General features: G+C 43.0%; 1 protein-coding gene across 1 annotated transcript in view; it reads right to left on the bottom strand.

Annotated features, from left to right (window-relative positions):
- Positions 1-2,806: 2,806 nt before the first annotated feature.
- The window catches only part of myrfl (myelin regulatory factor like), a 97,744-nt gene continuing 80,619 nt past the window's right edge, over positions 2,807-19,931 (bottom strand). Inside the window, exons 20-25 of the mRNA XM_072485093.1 lie at positions 15,447-15,497; positions 14,363-14,450; positions 11,596-11,670; positions 7,567-7,675; positions 4,347-4,421; positions 2,807-4,232 (exon numbers count right to left, since the gene is read on the bottom strand). Coding sequence (XP_072341194.1) covers positions 4,146-4,232; positions 4,347-4,421; positions 7,567-7,675; positions 11,596-11,670; positions 14,363-14,450; positions 15,447-15,497 — 485 coding nt within the window. The 3' untranslated portion in view covers positions 2,807-4,145. The remainder of the gene's footprint in view (positions 4,233-4,346; positions 4,422-7,566; positions 7,676-11,595; positions 11,671-14,362; positions 14,451-15,446; positions 15,498-19,931) is intronic.

Genomic DNA, 19,931 nt, shown 5'->3' with positions numbered 1-19,931 from the left:
TGGGATCCAGAGCAATTTGGCAAACTGGAATCAAAACTGGTTTAGTTGTAGGAGGCAGAGTGTGATAGTTGAAGGTTGTTTTTGTGACTGGAAGCCTGTGGTGTGCCACAGTGATTGGCGCTGGTTCCCTTGTTGTTTGTGCTATACATTAGTGATCTGGATGTGAATGTAGGAGATATGATAAGTAAGTTCGCAGGTGACACAAAAATTGGTGGTGTGCTAAATAGTGAGGAGCAAGGCCTTAGATTACAGGACAATATAGACAGGCTGGCTAGTTGGAACTCGGAATTTAGAAGGATGTGGGGGGGGGGATCTTATAGAAACATATAAAATTATGAAGGGAATAGATAGGATAGATGCGGGGAGCTTGTTTCCACTGGCGGGTGAAAGCAGGAACTAGGGGGCATACCCTCAAAATAAGGGGAAGTAGATTTAGGACTGAGCTGAGGAGTGGCAAATGGAATTTCACCCAAAGGGTTGTGAATCTATGGAATTCCCTGCCCATTGAAGCAGTTGAGGCTCCTTCATTAAATGTTTTCAAGATAAAGATAGATAGTTTTTTGAAGAATAAAGGAATTGAAGGGTTATGGTGTTCGGGCGGGAAAGTGGAGCTGAGTCCACAAAAGATCAGCCGTTATCTCATTGAATGGTGAAGCAGGCTCGAAGGGCCAGATGGCCTACACCTGCTCCTAGTTCTTATGTTCTTTTGGGCAGAAGAGTGGCAAATGGAATTTAACCATGAAAAGTGTGAGGTAGTGCATTTTGGGAAGACTAACAAGACAAGTGAATACACAATGAATGGTCGGACCCTAGGAAGTACAGAGGATCAAAGGGACCTTGGGTATGCAAGTTCACACATCTCTGAAGATAGCAGGACAGGTAGATAAAGGGTTAAGAAGGCCTATGGGATTCTTGCCTTTATTAAGCAAGCATTGAATATAAAAGCAGGGAGGTTATGCTGGAACTGTATAAAAAGCTGGTTAGGCCCCAGCTGGAGTACTGTGTACAGTTCTGGTCACCGCACTATAGAAAGGAAGTGATTGCACTAGAGAGGTGCAGAGGAGATTCACCAGGATGTTGCCTGAGCTAAATTGTTTCAGCAATAAGAGAGACTGGACTGGCTGGGGTTCTTTTCCCTGGAGCAGAGAAGTGGGGTCGGGGGGGCCTGATTGCATTAAGGACATAGATAGGGTGGATAGGGGTACTTTTCTCCTTAGAGGAGGTGTCAATAACGAGGGGGCATAGATTTAAGGTAAGGGGCTGAAGGTTTAGAGGAGATGGGAGGAAAAATTGTTTCCCCAAGTGGGTGGTTGGAATCTGGAACTCACTGGATTAAAGGGTGGTAGAGGTGGGAACCCTCACAACTTTAAAGAGTCTTTAGATGAGCACTTGAAATGCCATAGAGTACAAGGCTACAGATCAAGTGCTGGAAAATGTGATTAGAATAGTTAGGTGCTGATGGTCAGCGTGAAGACGATGGGCGAAAGTGCCTCTTTCTGTGCTGTAAAACTCTGTGACTGTAAGTATTCAATTGTACATAATTAGTGAAACAGGCACTCTTTAAATATAATTCATTGCTCTTTCCATGTTCGATTTGGCTTAGTTCTATACCAGGTGATGCTTTTATCCACCAAGACATTATCCATTTGCTCCTTAATAGAGTCAAACAGCCGCATGTTTTATCCTTCTTCACAAAAAAACGACACATTTTAGAATTACATTCGGCCCTCTAGTGGACTTGCATGGCATTTTCAATTAGTCGGCACATTGAACAAAATATTTTGACATTAAGGTTGTTTGTAAAATAAAGCTGTGATGCATGGGGAGGGATTACATCGAATCTTTGATTTTAAAAGATGCACAGAGCAGTTGTTCCACAAAATGTTTCTTTATTAACAGAGTACTGATTGTGCCACTTGTATTCAAACACTTGTGCATTACTATGATTCTTCATTTCCTTCCCAAAATATCACTAATTCCTAATGAAATTAAAGACTAGCCTATTAGAGTTCAGAATTGTGCTATTTCCTTGCTACTCCTGACCAGCTAACTCTTCCTTCACTACATAATATCATTTTTAAATTCATTATGTTCAACAGACCCAACTGTGTCAAATCGTTCCCAGTCTGCATTTCTACAGCACTTTCCATCCTTTCCAGCTTGTTTGACCTCTCCAATTCTTATGCCAAGACTAAGTGATTCTGGTCATTCTGTGAACCTATACCTCATCATCTTCAATCAGGGCCAATAACCTGAAACTGTTCACTTTGGCTCCTGGGTCACGAAATACACCTTAAGTGTTGTAATTGGTAAGGAACAAGACATCCTGCTCCTTCATTTTATTAGTCACAGAACGTATGTTCTGTCTCCTCAATCCTCATCTCCAAAGTCACTTAATAATATTCATTCCCAGACAATAATTTCTCTCTTTTGATTGATTCTGCAACTATGGATTTGTGGGGTAGTGCTCTGGATTTCCCTACTAAAGTCTTCTATCTGCATTGAAAATGTCCTTACACACCTCAAGCAGATCATCCTTTAATCTTCTTGTCTTTAGAGAATGCAACCCAGGTTGTTACTAAAGCTAGATTCCTTGTTTCATCCCAGGCGTTATTCTGGTGAATCATTAAGACATACCTTGCAGGTCTAATAAAACCTACCCAATTTGATTACTGATTTGGCTTTGGGTATGTAAAGCATAATTTCAAAGTCTGCAGATGGAACAAAACACAAATGTAGCAAACAACGAGGACGATGGGAAACACTTCAGGAACACAGATGGATTGAAGAAATAGGAAGACACCCACATGGTTGATGAAATTTAATGGAAAGAAATACGAGGGATTCATTTTGATAAGCAATGAAAGCATAGTGCAAATAGATTCAATGCCATATTTCAAACAACAGAAATAAACATTTCGGGAGAAAATGTGCCATGGGAAAACAAGGGAGTGGGACATGCAAGATAAGCTGAATAGCTTCCTTTGGGGTTTTATTGTTCCTTGTTTCTAGGATGGTATGCCCAAAACTGAAAACAATGTTCCAAATTAATTCTAACTAGTGCTCTATACAAGTGCATGGTACATGCTAATATTTACATTTCGTACTCCCCCAGCTGCGTCCCAATACATTCCTTTATCCATGCCCTCCTCCATACTTCCTTAATTTGATGATGCACTACTCTCATCTGTTAAAGTGCACTTTCTCACTTTTTGTTACACTCTATCATTGTATTCACTCACTCGATGCCATTTGGAATTTTCTGCTATTGTTGTCTTCATAATCTTTCATAATCTTTATTGTCATAAGTAGGCTTACATTAACACTGCAATGAAGTTACTGTGAAAAGTCCCTAGTCGCTACATTCCGGCACCTGTTCGGGTACACTGAGGGAGAATTCAGAATGTCCAAATTATCTAACAGCACGTCTTTTGGTACTTGTGGGAGGAAATTGGAGCACCCGGAGGAAACCCACGCTTTTACAGGGAGAACGTGCAGACTCCACACAGTGACCCAAGCTGGGGATCGAACCTGGGACCCTGGCTCTGTGAAGCAACAGTGCCAACCACTGTGCTACCATGCTGCCCCACAACCCTCCCACATCCACCTTGTCAAGACCGTTCAGGATCTTATGAAATTCAATCGAGAACATTGCTTAATTACATCTACGAACTTACTAAAACATGCAAATTCGATAACAGTTGACAGAAATTTATGTTTTCTAGAATGTTAGTGCTAATGCAGATTGTACTGAAGATACTGTATAGTGAAAAACCTCATTCATTGTGAGATTCATTTAGTTAGTTTCAATTTTATTAATCTATAAAGTTTACAGAAGTAAAAAAAAATTAAATACTGTCAAAATTTATTTTCAATCTTGGCAACTCATTTAAAATACATGTCCCATGTAAAAGTGTGCTTTTCATTTTCTGATCCATTCCGATTTGATGTTAGTCCTGTGCTTCAGAGGCGACAAGAATCATGAGCAGACATGTAACATGAGCAACTTTACATCTTAAAAAATTAAACTGGTCAATTAACATGTGCCAAAAAGCTAAATGGACTTATGGAGCTACAAGAAACCCCATACTAAACGAAAGTAATAAGTCCAAGGGCAATACGTACGTAGGGTTTGTTCTACTGAATTAGCTACATTGTCGATAAAAGTAAAAGTAGTAATCTGTAAAGAATATCCCAGCGAGGTTCTGATTTGTTCTGCAATCTGCTAGGCCCTGTAAAATAATCAATATTCAATGATTAAACAGATAAAGGTACGACTCAGATTCGTACGGTACAGAATATACTAATATGATATTAGATTTTAAGTTAATTACAGATCGACTTACTGGTTCTACAACACGGAAGTGGTATGTGCACTCCTGTAGATGTGCTACTGGCAAGAACCAGAAATGCTGATATCCCTGGTGGAATATTCAAAAATTCAGTGAAAAGGACTGCACTGTACATTAAGAGTTATGAAATAGAATTTAAGTAAACCAATAAAAATAATGCTAAATTACTTAAAACATTTCAAATTAACCAATTACTTCAGTCAGTTCATTTTTGTGACTTCTAGCAGTCCCAATTGCATGGTTTATGTGTACATACATAGTAATATAAGAAATAGGATCTGGAGTAGACCACATGACCCATCGAGCTTACTTTGCCATTCAGTACGATGCTCACTGATATTCTAAATCAACTCCACTTTCCTATCTGCTCCCATATTGCTTGAATCTTGAGAGAACAAAGATAGCTCGATCTCAGCCTTGAATATGCTGAAACAATGCAGCATCCACAACTCTCAGTGAATTCCAAGGATTCAGAACCCTCTCTGAGCGAAGGAAATTCTCCTCCTCACAATCCTAAAATGATCGAACTGTTGTCCCGAGGCTGCGCTCCCATATTTAAGATTCCCCAACCAGGGGAAACAACCTCTCCATGTCTAACCCTGTCAAACCCCTTCAAATCTTGTAAGTTTCAATGAGGTCAGATCATATTCTTAAAAACTTCAGGCCCAATTTACTCAGCTTATCATAGGACAACATTCTCACCCCAACGACCAATTACCCTTTACTGCACTGCCTCCAAAGCAATAAATATATCCTTCCTTAGATATGGGCACTGTTTGGGTTTTGAAATGTAACAGTGCTGCATGACCTATCTAGCTTGCCTCCGTCATGTGACCTCTGTCATGAGGCAGTCTCTCTATGAGCTGCCATTTTAGATGAGTTCAATGAAAAGTGCGACTGAGAAAGTCTACAGTCTTTAAATGCAGAACCTGGTGTCAGGAAGTAGAGGTAAACCGCACTGCAGGAACTCGCAAAGGCTCTTTATACACCACCTTCCAAACCCACGATCACTACCATCTAGAAGGACAATGGCAGCAGATATATAGGAGCCCCACCACTCACCAAATCACTCACCATCCTGACTTGGAAATATATTGCCGTTCCTTCACTGTAACTCTCTCCCTAATAGCACAGCGGGTGTACCTACACCTCAGGGGCTGCAGCGGTTCAAGAAGGCAGTTTACTGCCACCTTCCCAAGGGCTATTAGTGGTAGGCAACAAATGCTGGCCCAGCCAGCAAAGCTCCCACATCCACCTTGTAAAACAAATAAAAATAAAAATAGAGCTTTGAAATCCTGGAAATGCTGCAGAGAAGCCACAGCTTAGAAAGGCACACAAAAATGATCAAATCTGTTAAAAGCTGCTGAAAAAGCACAAGGAAAAACAAATACATATTCACGGTTGCAAGTAAAATACTTGCGTGGACATGGCACTAAACCTTCCACTCCCAGCTCCAGTAGAAATGAAAGGCAATATATTTCCAAATCAGGATGGTGAGAGCATCAAGGACACACCTGTGGTCACAGAAGCATATTGGGCACATCAAGATGAATTGACAGCCCAAAGATGGCTCTTTGGGCAAACAAAACAGAGTCATCATCCCTAAAGAGATGAAAGGAGATATGCTGAGCTTATGAAAGCCATCAAGGAATTGGATCGAGTCTGAGAAAGGCTCTACTGGCCAAACATGAGCAATGAAATTAAAGACCACATTTGCCAGTGTGGCCAAGCTAAACAAGCTACAGAACTATTGATGATGCATGACATCCAAGACAGATCATGGATGAAGCTGGGTGTAAACCGCTTCACTATCACAGGAAGTGATTACCTTGTCACTGCAAGCTACTGGTCTGACTACTGGGAGCTATGACTAGCTGATTTCAAAAATGACAGGAAATACAGAAGATGCCTAAAAGCACATTTCTGTGATTACATTATTCCAGACATTGTGATGAGTGACAATGGCTCTCAGTTCATGAGTGAAGAATTCAACAGTTTCACAAAGGATTGCGAAATTCAACCCTACACATCATGTCCGCACTCTCCCCAGTTGAATAGAAAGACCTAGGCAGCAGTGCAAATTGCCAGAAGAATCATCAAAAATCAAGCAATCTAGCACAGATATCCACAAGGCAAACCCCAATGGAGAAACACTGAAGGTAAGGAAACTAGTTCGGTCCAAAGACTAATGGTCACGCGGCACACAAACTACCCTTCCAAAAACAGAAAAGCTACTAAAACCAGATGTAGTAAAAGACAATTTTCATTTTTACAAAACTGACAAAACCATTGTCAGAGCTGACCATTGTAGGGCCAGTCAGGGTACAAACCTTCAATGCTCTCAACAGGAAATTTGGGACATGTGGAGAGAAGTTGTCACCTCGATCATCAGTGATGGAATTGAACACAAAGTATACCACCAGATTAAAGGGAAGACTTTACCCTTCATCTCACAGATCTTTAATTTTATCATGCTAGGAAATAGTTTACACGTTTTTAGGAAGACCTTTAAGGAATTTTTTCTCACAGATCTTTCATCTTGACATGCTGGGAGACAGACTAAAGGGTCTAAAATCCAAATGACCCCTATTCCAGAAAAGAAGCCCCCCCGACCTGAGCCCCTCCAGCCCAAGACCCAATCCCCACCTTCAGGAACCCCCGGCACCCTGGACACCTGCAGGGAGGGTATTCACCCCTTTGCCCACCCCTTCTGAGTGCAAGGTGTCAGATTGGCACTGCCAAGGGGCAGGGTCTGAAGGGGTGGCTGAGCAGGAGGGTCTTGCCAGTGACTCACGGGGACTGCAACAGTATACGGAGACCAGGGCACGTTTAAAAAAGGCGCTCAATCTCTGAGGAGCAGCACTGTCATTGGGCTTTGGCCCTGCCCCTCTCAAGGCCAACATAAAGCCCGATCCTGTGAAAAAAAAAATTCGAAGTGCTATTCATGTCAGCGTCACTCCTAGCACCAGCGGGAAACAATCCCGATTCCCCAATGGAGTGAGCACTTAGTCTTCAAACAGGAGAATCATGGCCAATATGTTTCGCTATTATGTTTCAAAACAAAACAGTGCTAAGAGTAGGTCATCAGTTGTAGTTAATCAATTGATGAAAAGCTCAACAAGCCTTTTCTAAGCAAACGATTACTCTGAAATTTCATTCAGCATTTAAACATATTCTACAAGGTATTATGCTGAGCAGGAGAATGACAAATTACCTGCGACATTTCTTGTGAAACATCTCTTTTAGTTGCACTGCTTGCAGATTTTGCACAAGTCCCGCCAAGGTTCACCGTACATTTATAAACAATCAAGGGCGCTGTGGTGCTGCAAAGTATGAACAGGTCAACATTTTAGCATCAAATAATATGTACTACACAGGAATTATTCTAACGTCTTCTTAGGCAGCTCCTCAAAGTAGAGGATGACGCTTCCACAGTAAATACGAGTTCTCCAGTGTGCAACCTACAGCCTCTGTCACAGGTTGGGCAGATGGCGGCTGGAGGAGCGGGCGATGGGGTGCCCGACTTTGCTGTCGACGCTTGACTTCAGTTGGTTCTTGGCAATGGATCTCGAGGTCCCTTCAGGATGCTTTTCCTCCACTTCGGGTTTTCTTGGGCCAGGGATTCCCAGGTGTTGGTGGAGATGTTGCACTTTTTCCAAAGAAGCTATGAGCGTGCCCTTCAAGCATTTCCTCGTTTACTGCGTTCAAGCTCTGAGTAGAGTGCTTGTTTCGGGAATCTCATGTCAGACAAGTGGATAATGTGGCCCATCCAGTGATCGAGCGTGGTCAGTGCCTCGAAGCTAGGGATCTTGGCCTGAGGCAGGACAGACACTGGTGCGCCTATCATGCCAGTGGATTTGCAGGATTTTGCAGAGGCAGCGCTGGTGGTTCTTCAGGGCTTTGAGGTGCCTGCTGTACATGGTCCATATCTCTGAGCCATATAGTAGGGCAGGTATTACTACTGCTCTGTAGACCATGATCTTGGTGCCAGGTCTGAAATCCTGCTCTTCAAACAGTCTCTTCCTCAGGCGACCTAAGGCTGCACTGTCACACTGGTGTTCAACCTCATTGTTGATGCCTGCCATTGGTCACAGTAGGCTCCCATGTAAGGAAAGTGGTCCACGTTGTCCAAGGCCTTTTGATGAAGGGGCAGGGCTGTGTGGTGAGGACAGGTTGGTAGAGGACCTTCCTCTTTTGGATTTTTTAAATTTAATTTAGAGTACTCAATTCATTTTTAAATTTAGAGTACTCAATTCATTTATTCCAATTAAGGGGAAATTTAGCATGGCCAATCCACCTACCCTGCACATCTTTGGGTTGTGGGGGCGAAACCCACGCAAACACAGGGAGAATGTGCAAATTCCACACGGACAGTGACCCAGAGCCGGGATCGAACCTGGGACCTCGGTGCTATGAGGCAGCAATGCCTCATAGCACTGCGCCACCGTGCTGCCCCTCTCTTTTGGATTTTTTGTGTAAAGCCTATGTTCCCATATGCCTCAGAGAAGGTATGAATGATCACTTGGAGCTTGGCATCGTAAGTGCGCTAGATGCAAGCATCATCTGCATACTGTGGTTCAATGAGGATGGAATAACCTTGGATCTGGCCTACAGGTGGTGGAGGTTGAACAGATTCTAGTTTGTTTTGCAGTTTAGTTGCACTCCAGCGGGCATCTTGCAGTGGGTGAGCTGGAGCATTGCAGCAAGGAAGATTGAGAAGAGCGTTGATGCGATGACACAGCCTTGTTTCACCCCACACCACAACTTGAATTGGGTCTGTGGTGGATCTGTTGGTCAGCATCATGACTTGTATGTCATTGTGGATCAGGCAGACGATGGCTGCAGCCAAAACAGAGGGTACTGCTCCATAATTCCTCATGGTTGAGTGTTGAAGGCCTTTGTGAGGTCAAAGACGACCATGTACAAGGGTTGCTGCTGTTTCTGCATTTCTCTTGTAGTTGCTGCGTGGTGAAGATCATGTTCGTTAAGCCCCTAAGTGGTGGAATCCACATTGGGACTCTGTGAGGAGCTCTTCAGCCACAGGGAGAAGACAATTAAGGAGGATTCTTGTACGACCTTCCCTATGGCCGGCAGCAGGGAAATTCCTCTGTAGTCTCTGCAGTCAGACTTGTCACCTTTCTTGAAAATGGTAACGATTATAGCATCTCAGATCTCTTGCCACGTTCTCCTCCTTCCTGATCAGAGAAATTAGGTAATGTATTCACACCAATAGTGCGTCTCTGCTATGTTTTTGTGCCTCAGTGGGGATTCCATATGCTCCTGATGCCCTGTTCTTCAGCTGTCAGGCGGCCTATTCTACCTTGCGCTGGGTTGGGATTCGTCTTGAGGTGGTGGCGGGTTTGCGTGCTGCGGAATGGAGTCAAGGACATTCGTGTTGAAGACAGAGATTCTGTTAAGCAGGTCTTTGCTGTGCTTCTTCCAGGGGGCACTGACTGCCTCTATGTTCTTGCTGAGCACCTTCCTGTTCATGGCCAGCAGTGGGATGGGGGCTTGGCGTTCTGGACTGTGCTAAAGAAACCTGGTCTCAATGTTGACAACTAACTGTTATAGCTCCTGCACTTTCCCCACCCATCATCTGTTCTTTAGGTCAGATTATTTTGCTGGAGATCAGCAGTTCTCTTGCTCTGGAGTTGGGTTGCTGTTTCAGGTTCAGAAATGCTTTCAGTCGCTGAATCTCCTGGTCGTTCTCATCAAACCAGTCTTGGTGTTTCCTGGTCGAGTGACCCAGCATCTCTTCACAGGGACTGATTATTGAGGCCTTGAGGGCAGACCAGGCACAGGTGACGCCCTGCATCTTTGGGTCGCCAGGAGTCATCAAGTTGTCAGTGTGGTGCTGGCTGAATAGGGCTTTTTTATCAGGGTCTTTGAGTGCCTCAGCATTGATTTTCCTGCAGCATTGCCGTTGCTACATTGAAGCAACATTGATGTAGATCACAAAGTGGATTAGGCGTGGTCCGTCCAGCTGCATTTCTCACACTCATTCCTTAAAACCAGGTGATCAAGGTTTTCTAGACTTCTCTCCAATGAAGAAAAGGCAAAGACCACACAACTGCAGTGGAACAGAAGGCATGAAAGGCTGGAAATAGCTATTCCCCTTCCTATTAATTAAATGCTGTTGTACAAACAAAATCAGGGGCGTCATTCTCCGCCGGCGGGAGTCTCCGTTTTGCCGGCGCCCGGGGGTTTCCCGACGGCGTGGGGCTGCCCCACAATGGGAAACCCCATTGACCGGCCGGTGTTACGGAGACTCCCGCCGGCCGGTCGGGGCAGAAATGTGGCGGGGTGGGTAGGAGAATTTCGCCCCAGGTTCGCAAAAAGGTCCATTTTAACATTCATGTACCCAAGGCATTTGCTTGCAAATTTACATTTTCTGATCTGTCCATTCATAAAACAGTCCAATTCTGATCTGCAGATCATGTAAAATAATAGACAGCTAGAAAACAAGAATTACACCATTGGCAAGGTAAATTCCACAGTCATTTTAATTGAAAAACTGCCCTCTGTAAGGAACTTAGACTTTCTCATTAGTAATGGTGTATAGGCAGGACTGCAATTGTTTACTAACCTGAAATACCAAGATTTAGAGATGCCGGCGTTGGACCGGGGTGAGCACAGTAAGAAGTCTTACAACACCAGGTTAAAGTCCAACAGGTTTGTTTCGAATCACTTTCTTTCGGAGCACTGCTCCTTTCTGAGCAGGTACATGAGTACATGAATGTTAAAATGGACCTTTTGCGAACCTGATTTTGTTTGTACAACAGCATTTAATTAATAGGAAGGGGAATAGCCATTTCCAGCCTTCATGCTTTCTGTTCCACTACGGTTTTGTGGCCCTTGCCTTTTCTTCATTGGAAAAAAGTCTAGAAAACTTTGATCACCTGGTTTTAAGGAATGAGTGTGAGAAATACAGTTGGAAGGAGCAGTACTCCGAAAGCTAGTGATTCGAAATAAACCTGTTGGACTTTAACCTGGTGTTGTAAGACTTCTTACTGAAATACCAAATAACACCTTGGATTAAGCAGATTATGTGACACCTTGTAACAAATGTTAGTTATGCTTTCAATAGTTATTAGTCAGCATAATTAAACAACTTTTGAATATCCTTAATTAAAATCCAGTCCATTCTAGATGATCGGACTGCCAATTAATATTGGTATATACAAGCTTATTAGGATTTGGTTTGTGGAGAAAATAAATTATGAAGATTTATAATTGTACTTACTTCATTTCCAAAGTCATTCTCATATTCACAGGAGTATATTTGTTGATTGGAATTATGTAGCTATAGTTGCCATTCCTGAATGACGAGTGGAGAAAAAAAAGACACTATAATTTGAAAACAAATTGCCTTTATCAGCCACGCAAACTGCACAGAAAGCTACTAAACTTTGTATTCTATAGGCAAACAATATTATATGAATGGAATATCCAAAGTAAAAATAGTTTTAACAATAAGTTCTACTTTTAAAAAAAAACAAGTTTACGTGAAGTCATGAACTTATCAAAAGTCAGGTACCAACTCTTGTCTATTAAACTGAGAGATGAAGTCCTTTAGTGGAATGTGACTGTGTAGTTCAATACAGATGCAAATGACTGCAGACAAGGCCAGGTCACATAACAGTGCCATTTTGTAACAATGGGGAAACTATCTTTAGTAGAGTATAACAGATGTGAAATTGTGACCAGCGAACACACGTCACATGTTTTTATTACTTCATGTTCACATATAAGCATAAATTTAAGATATATAGAAAGATTTACAGGGGCTGGTTTAGCACACTGGGCTAAATAGCTGGCTTTGAAAGCAGACCAAGGCAGGCCAGCAGCGCGGTTCAATTCCCATACCAGCCTCCCCGAACAGGCGCCGGAATGTGGCGACTGGGGACTTTTCACAGTAACTTCATTGAAGCCTACTCGTGACAATAAGCGATTTTCATTTTCATTTCATTTCAAGAAAGGAATATAGAACAGGATCAAGTCTGCCATTCAGTCTCCCCGTTCAGTTAAATCATGGTCGATCTGCATTTCAACTCAATTTAGGTGTCTTAGATCCATATCCCTCAATAGCCTCACTTAACAAAAACCTATTAATTTCAATCGTGAAGGTTTCAATCGACCCAGCATCCACAGCCATTTGCGGGCTCTGGGGCCATGCTGTCCAAACTCTTGAAATGAAAATGAAAACTCTTGTTGCTTCTGCAGACTACGAACCGCTTGCAATCATGGTCTCCGTTCTTAGGATGGAATCTCTAAAAGCCAATAACGAACCATATGCATGTTATACAACTTCAGAGCTCTTTGAAGTTTCACTTCTTGCTTCTGAGCTAAAGTTGCAGATCTCCAGGATATCAGTCCAAGACATAAAAAGTTCTAGTGATTCGCCCTATCATGTTTCATTCCTCAAACTTCCACAGTCTCAGCAGCACAAAAACCATTGATGGGATTCAATTATCTACTTCTATCACTTTCAGTTTGATTCTAAATCAATTTTTTATGCAGGAATTTTCTTTGAATTCAATAAATAAATATTAAGATTTTTTGTCAGGAGTCTATCACACACCCATAAAAGGAAAAATGCTAATCTCTCTTCTAGTTTATGCATGTTCACTAGGTACAGATCTTTGCTTTTGTAATTATAGCACAAGTTTAAAAAGAAACACTTGGGTCCCAATCATCCAATTTCCTGAAAGGTACTCCTCACTCACTGGTACCCCCTCACTCACCACTGGTACCCCCTCACTCACCACTGGTACCCCCTCATTCACCACTGGTACCCCCTCACTCACCACTGGTACCCCTCACTCACCACTTGTACCCCTCACTCATCACTGGTACCCCCTCATTCACAACTGGTACCCCCTCACTCACCACTGGTACCCCCTCACTCACCACTGGCACCCCGTCATTCACAACTGGTACCCCCTCACTCACCACTGGTACCCCCTCACTCACCACTTGTACCCCCTCATTCACAACTGGTACCCCCTCACTCACCACTGGTACCCCCTCACTCACCACTGGTACCCCCTCACTCACCACTTGTACCCCTCAATCACCACTGGTACCCCCACACTCACCACTGGTATCCCCTCATTCACAACTGGTACCCCCTCACTCACCACTGGTACCCCCTCATTCACCACTGGTACCCCCTCACTCACCACTGGTACCCCCTCACTCACCACTGGTACCCCCTCACTCACCACTTGTACCCCTCACTCACCACTGGTACCCCCTCACTCACCACTGGTACCCCCTCACTCACCACTGGTACCCCCTCACTCACTACTGGTACCCCCTCACTCACCACTGTGCCCCCTCACTCACCACTTGTATCCCTCACTCACCACTGGCACCCCTCACTCACCACTGGTACCCCTCACTCACCACTGGTACCCCTCACTCACCACTGGTACCCCCTCACTCACCACTGGTACCCCTCACTCCCCACTGGTACCCCTCACTCACCACTGGTACCCCTCACTCATCACTGGTACCCCCTCACTGACGACTCTGTCAGGCTAGAAAGTGCCACTGGTAATCTATGCCAAAATCAACATGTTAAGCATGTTAAGTGGGCTAGAGTAACAATAAACTACCAACTATATAAGTGCAAATTACAAGCAAAAATGCTGGAAATTAAAACAAGGACAGAGAATGTCGGAAATATGTGGCTACAAAACTGAAGATTTAAATTAAAAGAAACATAGGAATAGAATCAGAAAAAAATAGGGATTGAACAGGGAAAATGCACACTCCAGTCAGAGAAAGTTAATGACTTGAATGACCTTGTCCTAGCTGTCAGAAAGAAAACCATGTGCAAGTTAAATTCCATTAAGCATTGCTTTGAGGTTTTCCAGTCTGTAACTACGAATTAGGATAGACTTGCGGTGTAACAATAAAAAATACAAATTAAAATATTAGCACATTGGTTGCCTTTTGTAAAATTACATTAAAGAATTTTATCTATAATATTTAAAGTAACTAACCCACAATGAACTCCTTTAGCACAGTAACGGTGATCAATAAGTTGTTGGCTTTCCAGAACCCTTAATGATCTAACAGATGTGTCAAACCCTATTAATATCAAAAACAAACCAAAATCAATGAAATTCTATTGAGAAGAAAAATCAATATTCCAACCAACCTTTGAGCTCTGATAGCTTCAGTACAAAAATGTGTTTAAAACTGCCCAATCATTGTTTAATAGCGACACACAAATTTCTTTACAGATCTGAAATTAAAATACACTTTGTGGGGAAAATACCAGTAAAAATAAAAATTATATTTGACAATGTACAACAGCACAATGAAAGAACGACACCACAAAGCAACTTCAGTTAATTTATTTGAGGAATTATTATTCAGCCCTTTAAGTCTTTTAAACCAGAGGCCCAGTATGATTATTCTAGCCTAAGCTTCACTCCACTTGAGGGAATGGTATCGCCATCATCTTTAGTTTCAAACCCACCATACTGATATTATATCAAAATTTGTCATGGAAGGCGATAATTACCTTCACTTGACAACCTTGAATTTGTGTCAACCTCAACTGTATTTATCACAAACCAAGAATGCTCATGATGTTCTCTCTAGTTAATATTCAAGCTTCAGCCTTGTTGAAGTATTGAAGTAAATGAGAAGGTTGTGGGTTGAAGGCCCATTTCAGACATAATTGAGTACGTAGTGAGTATTATAATGTTGGAGATGCTGTCTAAACCCAGGATACATCTACCTATCCATCATTTTATAAAATATTCAGGGGCATTTCTTATTGTCCATCAGAGCATCATCTTTCTTTAAATCAACCATGTTTCCCCATACCACACTTTGGGCAGGATCTTCCAGCCCTTCCTGGTGGTTGAGGACAACCTCCCGTGGTGGGCGAGGGAAGATCCCAGAATTCATCCACTTGGAAATGCATCAAATAGTTTAGGAAAAATGTAACAAAATTATTTGATGGTCAATATTTACTACATTTTATTATAATATTACACAGAATTCTTTTCTTCCTTTTTAAATCAACATATTTATCAGCTTGTTGAGCAGAAGTAAACTAAGATTTTCACTTACAATCACCATTATTAATTTCCTTCACATTTACTACTTGGCTTGTTGTCAGTTCTGAAAGAAGAATTCAAAATATTGTTATCTCTAAATGTTAGCAGTGCAATTCATATCATAAGCATCATTGGGATCTAATGAAATCCAAGTATTACATATATATGTCTGGGATTGAAGGTAATAAGTAGAACTTTGTCTTGGGAGGTGGCGGGGGAGAATATTTGTGGCGCACAGATCTAGCACCAGTTTCAATGGCTTTTAATCTCTATAACTATCAATAATCAAAAATAGTCAACAAAATCCCAAGGGGTTTCATAGAAGCATTAACAAAACTGCACATCGAGATCACATAAGGACATTAGTGAAGATGATCAAATGTTTTGTCAAAGACGTAGGTTTTCAAGGAGGACCTTAAAGGAGGAAAGAGAGGTAGAGCTGCTGAATGTTTTAGTGAAGTGTAGCCACCTGGGTTGGCCAACTCCCGATGTAAAATGGAGAACAGCAAAGGCTGCAGGGAAATTCAGCCAACACAGGCAGAAACCAGCAGGTGCAAGTTACTGTGTATTAAACTCTGCAAAAGCCCAGACAGCATCGATACAAGCAGCCATCTGCATAATAATGTAGCAGCCATCTACATACTAATAAGCAATCCCCGGGAACAATTGCAACATTTGGGACAAACAAAGCTAAGCCAGACTCCCGGCGCCCGCAGGAGCCAACACAAAAGAGGTTAACGGACACCTCAAGACCGCCCATCGATCAGGGAACCGCTCCAGTATTGGAGAAATCGAACCAAGCGATTGGAACGAAGTCCAATCACCTGGAACCAGGTACAAGGTCCGCCCCGAAAGGCGGGAAGCCCCTGGGGACTATAAAGTTAAGCCCCCAAGCTCAAATCGTTCTTCGTGACCGGGTCACTCAGCAACGCGAACCAACCTTGACCGTGACCAGTTCAACTGCCGCCGATATCCAGTAAGTCTTAAGTCAACGCTCGCTACGAGATAGACGCTCCTAGCTACCAATCCGTACCAACTTCGAATCCCGCAGATTCAGAACCCGAATGAAAGGCCATTTGTTCCCCTGACCTGGTGGGCCAGTCCAAAGCTAAGTATAGGCCTGTTAGTCGTAGAAGTAGCTTAGACGTAGAATTTGTGCATGAGTAGCGATTACTGTGTATAATAAATGTGCTTTGATTTGAATCTTACTAATCGGTGTATTGAGTTATTGATCATTACTTGAACTTGAACCTCGTGGCGGTATCATAAAGATACCTGGCGACTCGAGAGCAAAGGTTATAAAACAGAGCCAATTGAGCCAACCAAAAGTTAGCAACATAAGGCATTGGAGCTTAGGCCTAGGCACGGAGGGCACATCGCCAATGGTAGAATGATTAAAATATGGATGCTCAAGGGCCCAAGAATTGAAGGAATGCAGATATCCAAGAGGGTGTAGGGCTGGAGGAACGTACAGAAATAAGTGAGCTCATGAAGTAATTTGAAAACCAGGATGGGAATTCAAAAATCAAAGCATGGTTCAACCAAGAGCCAATGTAGCTCAGTGAGCAATGAGACGATGAGTGAACAAGACTTGGTGCAGAAAAGAGTTTTGGATGACCTCGTGTTAACAGAGAGTGGGAAGTGGGAGGCGGGTCAGTAGTGAAATGGGAAAGTCAAGTCTACAAATGAGAAACAAATGGGCATGTGTTCAGCAGCAGGTGAATTGAGGCAATATTGGAGTCAGGCGATGTTATGACACTCTTACTGAAGGCACCGGTGAATAATCACTCTCTCATCTTAGTGTCAAATGTAATGCGAAGGTTGCAGGCAATCTGTTTCAGCCTCAAGACTGTTATCAGAAAGAGAGCTGGATTCAGTAGCTAAGGAACTGAGTTAATAGCAGGCAGTAAAAACGAATAGTTTTGTTCTTCCCAATATTTAGTTAGAGAAAATTACAACTCATCCAGCATCGGATGCCGCACAAGTGATGTGACAATTTAGAGATGGTGGTGATGTCAAGGGAGGTGGTGAGGTGATATTTGGTTCCGGAGGAATCTTTTGAGCAATTTATCCCCCCCCCCCCCGCCATGAGTTAAAAGAAGAGTTTTTCCAATCAGTACAGCGTTCTCTCTGTTTAGTGAAAGTATTGCATTTTATAAATTACATAGAGATGCTGAGAATACGCCTTCTTCTGGGAAGGCCAAAATAATCAACTTTGCAGTGGAAAGGCTCACTTTTACCAAAACAAAATCAAGATAAAAACAGAAAAAGCTGCAAATGTTCAACAGTCAGAGAAATCAGTTAACGTTTCAGACCTGTGTCTTTCATCAAGAATTTTATAAATGTAGTAGGTTTTGAACAAATGAAGGGGGGGGGGAGAGAATAACAAAAGGGAAGATCTGTGATAGGGTGGAGAGCAGGAGGGATTAAATGAAAAAAAAAGGTTTTCTGATTCAAAGCCAAAAGGAGACAAATAAATTAAAGATGTATCTAGAAATGGCATAATAGCCACCTTCTGAAAGTTAAGAAAAGGGAATAAGAGACAAGAGGAAAACAACCAAACAAGCAAAGAAAACAAAACAAAGGGGGCAGAGATCATGGATCCTGAATGATTGAACTCAGAAGTCAAATCCAGAAGGTTGCAAAATGCCCAGTAGAAAGATAAAGTGCTGTCCTTTGATGTTGCGTTGAGCTTCTTTGGAACATTGTAGCGGGCCAAGGACAAAAATGTCAGAGTGGGAGAAAAGAAAGAGTTAAAATGACAGGTGACTGGAAACTCAGGGTCACACCTGTGGACAGGATGAAGGTGCATGCGATTGGTCTCCCCAATGCAGAGGAGATCACATGGTGAGCAGCGAATTCAATATCCTAAATTGAAAGCAGCCCAAGTAAATTGCTTTTTCACTTGGAAGGTGTGTTTAGTTGAATGGTGAGAGCTAAAATGGTAATTGTGAGAGCTGTTTCTCAAACTAGTCTGACATTGTCTTTTGTCCCAGACACCAGTGGCAGGACCGAGCCGGGAGAGGTGACAGTACAGTGGTATACAGTAGGTGGGAAATTGCCCTGGGAATCCGCAACATCGACTCTGTACCCCATGAAGTCTCATGGCACCAGGTCAAACATGGACAAGGAGGCCTCCGGCTTATTGCTACATATCATTCCCCCTCAGCTGATGAATCAGTATTCCTCTGTGTTGAACAACACTTGGGGGGAAGCACGGAGGGTACCAAAGACACAGAAGATACTCTGGTGGGGTCTTCAACGTCCATCACTAAGAGTTGTTTGGTAGCACCACTACCGACTTAGCAGGCTGTGTTCTAAAGGACTGGGACTGGGATAGGCAGGTGGTGAGCGAACCAACAAGAGGGAAAAACATACTTGACCTCATCCTGACCAACCTGATTGCCACAGATTCATCTGTCCATGACAGTATCGGTAGGAGTGACCACCACACAGTCCTCATGGAGATGAAGTCCCATTTTTACAATGAGGAAATCTTCCATCGCGTTGTGTGGCACTACCGCTGTGTTAAATGGGATAGACTTCGAACAGATCTAGCACAAGATTGGACATCCAAGTAGCATAGAGGGTCAGCAGCAGCAGCAGAATTGTACTCAACCACAATCTGCACCTCATGGCCTGACATATCCCTCTACCATTACCACCTAGACAGGGGATCAACCCTGGTTCCATGAAGAGTGCAGGAGGGTATGCCAGGAGCAACACCAAGAATGAGGTGTCAACCTGATGAAGCTACAACACAGGGCAACTTGCGTTTCAAAAAGCAAGTCATAGACAGAGCTAAGCGATCCCACAACCAACCATAAGGCATAGGAGCAGAATTAGGCCACTCAGCCCATCGAATGTGCTCCATATTCAATCATGGCTGATATTTTTCTCATCCCCATTCTCCTGCCTTCTCCCCATAACCCCTGATCCCCTTATTAATCAAGAATTTATCTATCTCTGTCTTAAAGACACTCAGTGATTTGGCCTCCACAGCCTTCTGCGGCAAAGAGTTCCACAGATTCACCACCCTCTGGCTGAAGAAATTCCTCCTCATCTCTGTTTTAAAGGATCGTCCCTTCAGTCTGAGGCTGTGCCCTCTGGTTCTAGTTTTTCCTACTCTTGGAAGCATCCTCTCCACATCCACTCTATCCAGGCCTCGCAGTATCCTGTAGGTTTCAATAAGATCCCCCCTCATCCTTCTAAACCCCAATGAGTACAGACCCAGAGTCCTCAACCACTCCTCATATGACAAGCTCTTCATTCCAGGGATCTTTCTTGTGATTCTCCTCTGGATCCTTTCCAAGGCCAGCACATCCTTCCTTAGATACAAGGCCCAAAACTGCTCACAATACTCCAAATGGGGTCTGACCAGAGCCTTTCACAGCTTCAGAAGTACATCCCTGCTATTGTACTCTCGCCCTCTCGCCATGAATGCTAACGTTGCATTTGCCTTCCTGACTGCCGACTAAACCTGCACATTAGCCTTTAG

The sequence above is a fragment of the Scyliorhinus torazame genome, chromosome 19, assembly GCF_047496885.1.
Source record: "Scyliorhinus torazame isolate Kashiwa2021f chromosome 19, sScyTor2.1, whole genome shotgun sequence".
Lineage (NCBI taxonomy): Eukaryota > Metazoa > Chordata > Chondrichthyes > Carcharhiniformes > Scyliorhinidae > Scyliorhinus > Scyliorhinus torazame.
Note: the sequence above shows the minus strand (reverse complement) of the source record. Positions and strands in the feature narration are given on the sequence as shown.